The sequence below is a fragment of the Bubalus kerabau genome, chromosome 1 (genome assembly GCF_029407905.1).
Source record: "Bubalus kerabau isolate K-KA32 ecotype Philippines breed swamp buffalo chromosome 1, PCC_UOA_SB_1v2, whole genome shotgun sequence".
Taxonomy (NCBI): Eukaryota; Metazoa; Chordata; class Mammalia; order Artiodactyla; family Bovidae; genus Bubalus; species Bubalus kerabau.
The window spans coordinates 51,022,082-51,031,936 of NC_073624.1; the positions used below are offsets into that span (position 1 = coordinate 51,022,082).

The 9,855-nt window shown below is 48.2% G+C and overlaps 1 protein-coding gene across 1 annotated transcript in view; it reads left to right on the forward strand.

Annotated features, from left to right (window-relative positions):
• SYN3 (synapsin III) overlaps nt 1-9,646 on the forward strand; it is a 492,105-nt gene extending 482,459 nt beyond the window's left edge. The window contains exons 11-14 of the mRNA XM_055574733.1: nt 718-852; nt 1,834-1,921; nt 5,660-5,948; nt 9,514-9,646. Of these exons, the coding sequence (XP_055430708.1) occupies nt 718-852; nt 1,834-1,921; nt 5,660-5,948; nt 9,514-9,646 (645 nt within the window). The remainder of the gene's footprint in view (nt 1-717; nt 853-1,833; nt 1,922-5,659; nt 5,949-9,513) is intronic.
• Nucleotides 9,647-9,855: the final 209 nt, after the last annotated feature.

Genomic DNA, 9,855 nt, shown 5'->3' on the forward strand with positions numbered 1-9,855 from the left:
TGCCCTCCTCCAGGGGATCTTCCCCACCCAGGGATCGAACTCGCATCTCTTACATCCCCTGCATTGGCAGACAGGTTCTTCACCACCAGCACCACCTGGGAAGCCCCTGATCTCTCAGGGCCCCTCCCATTACAAGTGTGCCTCCTTTGAGAAGCAGCCTTCTCCCTGTGGAAGAAATTTCTCTGCAGTTTATTCTGCTAGAGTTCCAGAGAAAAGGCCTCACCTCTTCCCTCTTCTCTCCGAATCTTGAGTTGACTCCAACCCTTGTCATTTTTTGATCATAATTGAGCCCCTTCCTTCACTGTTTTCGGCTTTGTGGAAAACCTTGACCTTGGGCCAAAGTTCAGGAAACTGGCCCCAATCCTGGGTAGGGGCCAAGGTGGGAAAGGAGGGGGCAGAGACCAGCTCCCCAAAGAAAAGAGCAGAAAAGGTCAGCAAAGGCTCCCCGCCCTTGGTCGCATGTCTGAGGCCCAGCAAATGCAGACTGAATTGAACTGAGTCCAGGGAGTTGATTTAGACTGAACTGCGGGAAATCGGAGGTTGTCTCCACGGGGGTCATTTCCAGCGGAGGCGCTGGGCTGGAGATTTGCATGGAGAACACTGCCATCTAGTGTTCACTTCTGTCCTGAGGTCTGAGCCCACCCTCCTGGGATGCGCTGCTCAGCTGCCAGGCTCCCCTGGCATAAGGCTCCTTCAGGACTCCTTTCTCGCCCACAGGTGATGGACAGCTCAATGCCCCTGATTGGAGAGCACGTGGAAGAGGACAAGCAGCTGATGGCCGACCTTGTCATATCCAAAATGAGCCAACTCCTGATGCCAGGGGGCACGGTGCCCTCGCCCCTGAGGCCTTGGGTGAGAGAGCATATAGTCATGAGAGATGCTTGGCCGTCTGGGAGGGGGTGCCCTGATCCAGAGGAGATGCACCCAGGGAGGAACCGACCTGGAGAGAAAGAAATGGGGTGTGGGTGGGGCTGGGCTTGGGGGAGAGTTTGTACCCCTGCTCCTGACCTGGACATTTGGGAGGCTCTGAGGGGCCCTCCCTCTCTCTGCCACCCTAGAGAGAAAAACGTGGTCTCAACTGGGCTTTGAGTGTCTGCAGGCAGAGATTATTATCATAGAAAACCAGCTGTCCCTTCTGTGCCCTCCCTCCCAGGCCTGAGTGGTGAGCAGGGTGTGTGTGTGTGTGTGTGTGTGTGTGTGCGCACGCACGCACACTCATGCCCACATGTACACACATGCCCTTTGTGTGCTCCCAGGGCACTGGTCAACAGGGACTATTGTGTCTTCCATTTGCTCATCTTCCAACTTCTTCACGCTAACACAGAGCTCCTGTCTTCCCTGATCCTCACCATGGGTTACCAGATGATTCTCCAAAGAATTTGCTAGATCTCCAGCTTTCTGGAAAAGCAAGTCTCAAAACCTGATCCCCCTTTGTCCCCCTCAAAACAAATCTGTGATAACAGATGTCAGAAAGATGCTTGTTCTCAAGAAGGCCACTGGCTTGGAGAGGGCACGGGCAGCCTTCTCCACTGGAAATGTTCTGTCTTGACCTGCTTGGTGATTACACAGGTGTCTCCACGTGTAGAAACTATTTGTGCTGTGCACATTATGTAAGTTTTACCTCAATAACGATGGAGAAGGAAATGGCAACCCACTCCAGTATTCTTGCCTGGAGAATCCCATAGACAAAGGAGCCTGGCGGGCTACAGTCCATTACACAACTGAGCAACTGAGCACCTCAATAACAAACAGATGTTTACAAATCCTGCCCTCCCACCCAGGAAGTGAATGGCTGTAGTGGCCACAACAGTCTTCTTTTCTCTTCTGCTTTAGGCTCCTCAGACTAAACCAGCAAAATCCCCTGGGCAAGCCCAACTGGGTCCTCCACTTGGACAACCCCAGCCACGGCCACCCACACAAGGTAGGACCCACGACGAGCCACCCACCAAGAGAAACCATCCAGGCAAGGATGCTGAAATGCACTGAGGGATCCACATGTGACTTCCAAAAAGGCACTCTGAAAAACTCCATGTTAATACTTAATTACCAGACTTATTCCCTTGCTCTGTGTGCAGAATGAAGGAGACCATGAGGTTGTCATTCCTTTAAAGTCAGGAAAGGAGGGAAGAAAGACCGAAAGTAAATGTATTAAGTACCTAATATGTGCCAGGCCCTGTGCTAGGGACTTTCCCATTTATGGTCTCATTTTCAGCTTCCTAACGTGTCAGCGATGAAAACAGGGGTATTTCCTTTTTACAGAGGTAGCTGTTGAGGCTTTGTCCAAGGAAGCACAAGAAAATGGCATGTTTACAAGTCTGGTCTTTCAGATCTTCTAGAAAGTGCCTGCTTCCTAGCCGCTAGCAGTGCCTGATTATAGATTTATGAGCCAACCAGCAAGAGTGAGAAAGAAAAATGGAACATTACATAGAACCTTGTCAATTCGAATCATTCCTCAAAAATATCCCAGTATTACTAAGTAAATGCCACCATTTATCAGAGAATGGATGGACTGTTGATGACAAGATGAAAGGAGACTGTGGCAGTAACTAACCCCTTCTCTTGGGCTGCCAGCTGCTCGCGTGTTCTCACGCTCAGGCCTGGGGCCAAAGTCACCCATGTCCTCTCTCGATGTCAGAACCTTCCAGGCACCCTCATGGCTCTAGTGCCAGCTTAGGGCCTCAGGTCAGCTTCACTCCAAGATGCCAGGCCAGGCATTTTCACGGTGATCTTTTAAGGACCTGCTCTAAGACCCATGGGAAATAAAGCACTATTATCACACGGGGACCTTCCCTTTATCAAAGTCATGCACTCATTGCTTCTGGGGAAAATCAGCCTTGGGCAGCAAAGGGCTTCCTCTTCCACAGGTCTTATATAAAACACCCATTCATCCTTCTCGTCTGAGCTTCTCTTCCTGGAAAAGCAGAAAGCGTTTAAGAAAAGGGAAATTGCAGGACTTACACAACTGTGTGCCAGTGAACACTGGGTTTTTCAGGACTTACACAACTGTGTGCCAGTGAACACTGGGTTCTTCTTCAGGCAGATGAACACGTTTGAATCTACTTACAGTGTCTCCCTCTGGCAGACTTAGGCAAGCTACCTCACTTCTCAGAGGCTCAGTTTCCACAGTGATGAAGCAGGAAATGACATCTGCCTGTTTAGTAAAGGGGAGCTGCCTGTGAGATAATGCAAGAGAAGCAGTTATAACTAGCAAGATGTCCCATTGTGGAGGTAGTGCTTCGTAGATGCTAGTAATTTACTGCTGATAACCATCACTCAGTCGTGTCTGACTCTTTGGGACACCATGGACTATAACCCACCAGGCTCCTCTGTCCATGGAATTCTCCAGGCAAGAATACTGGAAGGGGTTGCCATTCCCTCCTCCAGGGGAGGAGGGTCAAAGGGTCAAACCCAGGTCTCTTGCATTGCAGGCAGATTCTTTACGGTCTGAGCCATCAGGGACTTTAACTGTTAAAAGCTCACTATTAGAGACTTCCTACACAATCCAGAGGATTGCACTCCACCTCAGGGAGTGCAGTGGAACTAAGATCCCACATGCCACACAGTGTGCCAAAAAAAAGAAAATCTGGGTCCAAAGAGACGTCAAGTAGATGGAGAAACAGGATAGGGACCTCAAAAGGACACAAAAGGGATTATCAAAACCTTTGAGGCCAGCAAGGATGCCAAGAACTTTATTCTTACTGGATTTTTCTGTAAGGAAAGCAGTTATGCTGATATAAAGAGACACTGCCAGAATAAACTCTTTTATTTTTTAAAACTCACTATTAATAATTTGTGTCTTACTAAGCTTCCCTGCTGACTCAGTGGTAAAGAATCCAACTGTCAATACAGGAAACATGAGTTCGATCCCTGGGTCAGGAAGATCCCCTGGAGAAGGCAATGGCAACCCACTCTAGTACTCTTGCCTGGGAAAATCCCACGGACAGAGGAGCCCGGTGGGCTGCAGTCCATGAGGGTCACCAAGAGTTGACCACAACTTAGTGACTAAACAACAACTACAAACAGCACAGCGATGATAATATACACGTTGTTCTTAATGATGTCATCATTAAGAATACTTATGACCGCTGCAGCCCACTGCCCTCCTGCCAGGTGATAGTTCTTTGCTTACAGAATGTTCAAAGCAACTGATTCACCACCCCCCCAGGCTCTGCCCATGCCTCTGCCCTACCCTCTCCTTTCCCACTCTGCCCCAGGACTTACTTTTTCAGCCACATTTGCACAGAGCGCTTCTAAAACAGAGAGCTACTGTATTCTTGCTTCCTCTCCGGCTCAGAGTAGAGACACGCTCGACAAATAAAGAGATATTATTTTAAGGGACAGGAGGCTAAACATACTTTTAGTGAGTTGAAAAACAATCAATTAAAAACAAATTAGGATAATTAAAGAAAATGCTCATGGAATTAACATTTAGAGTAAAAATAACAAGGCTAATTAAAACACAATGCTTTCATTGAGTTCCCAAATTAACAAGATCACATTATTAACTTGTTTTTTGAACTCACTACTCATTTTCAACTCAGTGAAAGTGACGTTCTCTTCTAAGGAACCTCATCATCTTTTAGCACTGATCCTGTGCTAAAGCAAATACTAAGCAAATACTATCTACATATAAGTTAATTTTTTTCTATGTGCTCAAACAAAAAGTATTATTATTATTATTATTTTTTTGCTTTGCCAAGAAGCTGAAAGAAAATTACTAGTCTCTTGGTGAATCTCATCTGTATAATAGGGACTAAACGAATAGTTAATAAATGAATGAATAAGAGTCCAGATTTTCTAAGATATTAATCAGCCTTGAGGGGCAGAGTGTTGGGGAAAGAGGGGAGATTTAAGATAAAAGTAGAAAACATGTTTTTTTGGACCTATGATGAGTTTAACAAAACAAAAAAGCAAACCAACATTTAAAAATGAGAAGCTTTCACATAACATCCAGATTTCCAGCTGCTGTGACGGAGTAGGAGCTCTAGAAACAGTGGGCGACTATGTGGCGAATGCCAGTGACACTTAGTAATCCTGCTCCCTTAGGGACACTGGCTTCCCGGAGGGCGCAAGTGATAACAAGCCCACCTTCCAGAAAAGGAGAAGTAAGAGATGCGGCTTCCGTCCCTGAGTCAGATCGCCTGGAGGAGGGCATGACAACCCACTCCAGTGTTCTTGCAGAATACTGGGAATCCCATGGACAGAGGAGCCTGGCGGGCTACAGTCCATGGGATCGCAGAGTCAGACACAACTGAAGTGACTTAGCATGCATAGCCTGCTCCCTTGGACAGGGCAAGGACTCCTTCCTTTGCCTCGGGCATGTATTTTTATACATGCCAAAATGTAATTAACCCACAAATACTGTTTTATAAGCTGCTTTCTGTCTAGTAGTCTATATTAATATTTAGCATATATTATCAACAACATCCCATGGTGTTTAATATTGTTCTGCCACATCATACATGATGACCATAGCACATTCCATTACAGGAATGTATCTTAACATTCCAGTCAGTTCCCCTACAGTTGTGCGTTTGTATTGTTTTCCGTTTTTCACTGGTAGGAAGAACCCTGTAATGGGCGTCCTCAAAGTGACACCCGTGCACAGCCTTATTTATCCTAAAAGAATTTGAACGGAATCATTTTTTTCTCCCTGTAGGGGGCCCTCGCCCAGTTCAGTCTCCTCAGCCCCCAAGATCTGGGAGCCCCTCCCAGCAGAGGCTCTCCCCACAAGGCCAGCAACCCCTGAGCCCTCAGTCTGGATCGCCACAGCAGAGATCGCCAGGGTCTCCCCAGCTCTCCCGTGCATCTGGAGGCAGCTCTCCAAACCAGGCCCCCAAGTTGAGCGCACCCCTTACCTCGCAGCCCCGGCCCCCTGTGCAGGGCCGCAGCGCCTCCCAACAGGGCGAAGAGGCCAAGAAGCCAGCATCACCCCATCCCCATCTCAAGTAAGTGCTTTGGGACCCGGGAAGGGCTAAGAGTGGACTTGGGGTGTGGGCGGAGCTGGGCCGGCTCAGGGTTGGGAACTCAGAGCAAGACCCACCAAGGCCTCACCCCAGCTTTAAATGGGCAAAAGGAGGCCTAGAGGATGGAGCCTGGGGGGCAGGCAGCACCTAGCAAGGCCCGAGCATAGGTTAGGCCCCACTGTGATCCTCCACGTGTACCTGCATCAGGTACTCCTTGCTGCATAACAGACCACCCTGAAACTTAGTGGCTTAAGAAAGCAACCATTTTCTTTGTTCATAGTTTTTTTCATTTAGTCACTTGTACTGAGTTTGGTTTAGCTGGGAGGATCTCCTGATGGTCTCTCCTGGAGAGTTACCAGATAAAATGCAGGATGCCCAATTAGATTTGAATTTCAGACAATGAATAATTTGGAGTGTATGCCCTCAAATATTGCACGTGCTTAGTCACTGAGTCATGTCCGTCTCTTTGCTACCCCATGGACTGTAGCCCGCCAGGCTCCTCTGTTCATGGGATTCTCTAGGCAAGAACACTGGAGTGGGTTGCCATGCCCTCCTCCAGGGGATCTTCCCAACCCAGGGATCAAACCCAGATCTCCCGCACTGCAGGTGGATTCTTTACTGTCTGAGCCACCAGGAAGCCAAATATTGCACGGGTTAGACTTATATTCAGAAAGTATTTTTTTAATCTGAATTTCAAACTTAACTGGGTGTCATGAATGCTTGCTTACTAAATCTAGCAGCCCTGCTCTTCTGGGATTGCTCATAGGGCTGTAGTTATCTGTCCGCTTACCTGCGGCTGGACAGTCCAAGAGGGCTTCTGCACACATCTGGATGCTGGTGTCGCCTGTCAGTCGAGCCTCTCTCTCTCCTGGGGCCTCATCCTCCAGCAGGCTGGACCCAGCTTCCTTATGTGGTAGAATTACTTTCCAAAACGGCAAAAGTAGAAGCTTCGAGGCCTCTCAAGGTCCAGCCTTAGAAGCTGCACGATGTCATTTCATCCCATCATAGGCTTTTGATAAAAACAAGTCACATGGTCAAGCCCAGATTAAAAAGGTGGGAAAATGGACTCCTTTTTAAAACCGTATTTATCGGGCTGTGTCGGGCCTTAGTTGCAGCATGCGGGATCTTTGTTGTGTCACGCAGGCTCAGGAGTTGTGGCGCATAGGCTTAAGTTGCTCCTCGGCATGTGGGATCTTAGTTCCCTGACCAGGGATCAAACCCATGTCTCCTGCATTGCAGGACGGATTTTTAACCACTGGACACCAGAAGTCCTGGAAATAGACTCTTGATACAAGGACCTGCAAAGTCACCCTGTGAAAGGCTAGATGACCGGGATGGGAGGGAAGCTTCCATCCCAGGGCACTCATCTGTTCTGTCCCTTGTTTCCTCCCAAGCCCGTCTCTTGGTTTGAGGTCAGAGAGAGAGATCCCAAATGTATTTTCTTTGGAAAGTTTTTCCTTTCCTTCAACTCCAAACAAGCTAACCATAAGTCTTCAGAAGAGGTAATATATTCACCTGGTTCAAAGATCTAAAAAATATTGATGTTTTTATTGAAAACCCTACCCCACCTCATTCTCATCCAATGCTTTCCTGCCCCCTGCTCCCCAGAGGTAACTACTTGTGTTAGTTCTAGTGTGTTCCTCCAGTATTCCCTTATGCATATACGGAAATATATGTTCTGTTTCCTCCTCCCACTTATTTACACAATCAGCAGTGTTCACTATCCACGCCATTCGCTCCTTGCTTTTACATTTAGCAATACATTCTGGAGCTCTTCCACGCAGGTCATTAACATTTTCTCCTTTTCACAGCTGTATAATTATTCCACTGTGTAATTATACTGCAATTTATCTAACTAATCCACTGTAAATGGAAATTTGGTTTTCTCTTACGAAGAAGGCAGCAGTGAATAGCCTTAAAAACAAGCTTTTTCTTACATGTGCAGGATCAACTGTATAGAAAATACCTGAGATGGTATTGTTGGATCAAAGGATAAATGCGTTTTTAGCTTAGTAATATTAGCAAGTGGTCCTCCAGCAGTAGGCATAGAGGTTGACAGCACAGACTCGAGTCAGACCACGTTTGGGTTCAGTTTGAAGTCTGCCACTTAAAAGCTGCCTGACCTCAGAAAAAAGTTACTTAACCTCTCTGTGCCTAAACTTCTTCACATGCAGAATGGAGACAATAGTATTTACCCCACACGGTTATTATAAGAATGAAAATGAGTGTTTGCACATTTGGTGCTCAGAATGCTGCTGGCTCCATACATGTATATCTTTGGCTGCCTCTCACATGTGAAAAGATGCAGCCCAGCTAATCATAGCACAGACGAAGGCTCCGGAGCTTGAGCCAGCTTTGAGCACTAACCTTGTAGTAACATAGCTGTGTGTCTGTGTTAGTCACTCAGTCATGTCTGACTCTTTGAGACCCCATGAAGTGTAGCCCCCAGGCTCCTCTGTCCATGGAATTCTCCAGGCAAGAATACTGGAGTGGGTTGCCATGCCTTCCTCCAATGGATCTTCCTGACCAGGGAGCGAACTCAAGTCTCCTGCATTGCAGGCAGATTCTTTACCATCTAAGCCATCAGGGAAGCCCAGCAATCTAGCTATCAACACTTGAATCTCCTGGTTGATGCTCTAAAGTATTATTTGGTTCAATTCAGGTCAGCATGTACTTACCAAACGCCTACTCTGAACTAGTCTTTAGTAACACCCTGGGTGGAAAAAGCAAGGGGTAAAAGCCCTGCTCTGAAGAAGACTTGAGTCATTTAATGTGATGACAAGAGCCTGCATGGAGCACTCCCTGTCTTTCACCCCCTCTAGACTGTGAGCCCCTTGAGGGCAGGGCCTGAATCTCATTCATGTTTGGAGCCCTGTCGCCTGGTATTCGGCTGGCACAGAGTCCAACACTGCCTTTCAGATAGGAGGCACTGTGAGAATCCCAAAGCGCATTGGGATGGCCATAAGAGCTTCAGGCAGGGCTGGAGTCGAAGCCCATGGTGTCCGAGCTGCAAGAGGCCTGAGGGTGGGCTGGACCAACCCTCTGTCTCACAGATGAGGGAAAGAGGCCCCGCTCAGTGACCTTTTTACCCACAGCTAGAGGAACAGATGGCAGAAAGGGTCTGGAACACAGACCCTCTGATCCCCAAACTGGTGCTGGGACGTATAGGAGGAACAAGCCTAACCTGTTGCTATCACACCTTACAGTTTGCCAGGCGGGTTTGTGCACTGAGGCAGGAGAGTGGACAAGCAGCTCGCCAGCTGTGCCTGACGTCTGAGCAACCTGTTTTTGTGGGAAGAATTTGAGCCTTGGATGCTCCCTGTTCCTTGCTATGAGCCCCAATTTCTGCACCTGAAAAAGGAGGGTCCCAGTAGCCCCCTGGCGGGTTAATTGTGTGTGTGGTACAAGTGTGGGGATGCCTGGCTGCTGGGCTCAGTATCCTTGCGGTGATGGGGTTCATCCAGCCGGCTCCCAGGCAGGCCCCAGGACTCATTTCCTGGGGAATCCAGTCATGTCACCCCCAACTTCCTTTGCCTTTCTGTTTCAGCAAATCCCAGTCCCTGACTAACAGCCTCAGCACATCTGACACCTCCCAGCGCGGGACCCCCAGTGAGGACGAGGCTAAGGCCGAGACCATCCGCAACCTGAGGAAGTCTTTCGCCAGCCTGTTCTCTGACTAACCATGGTCAGGCCTCTCCTGCCCCACCCTCCATCTCAGCCTTGGTTCCTGCTGGGAACAGAATGGAGGGCCTGAGAATATCCTTTCCAAATGCCTTTGATCCAGGAACTGAGTTCATGTGTACCCATTTCCCTTTGCCGTGGTGTTCCAGCATCATCCAGCCAAGTGGTGGGCATTTGAGAGCCTTCAAATTCCTCAAAATGGGCCTTA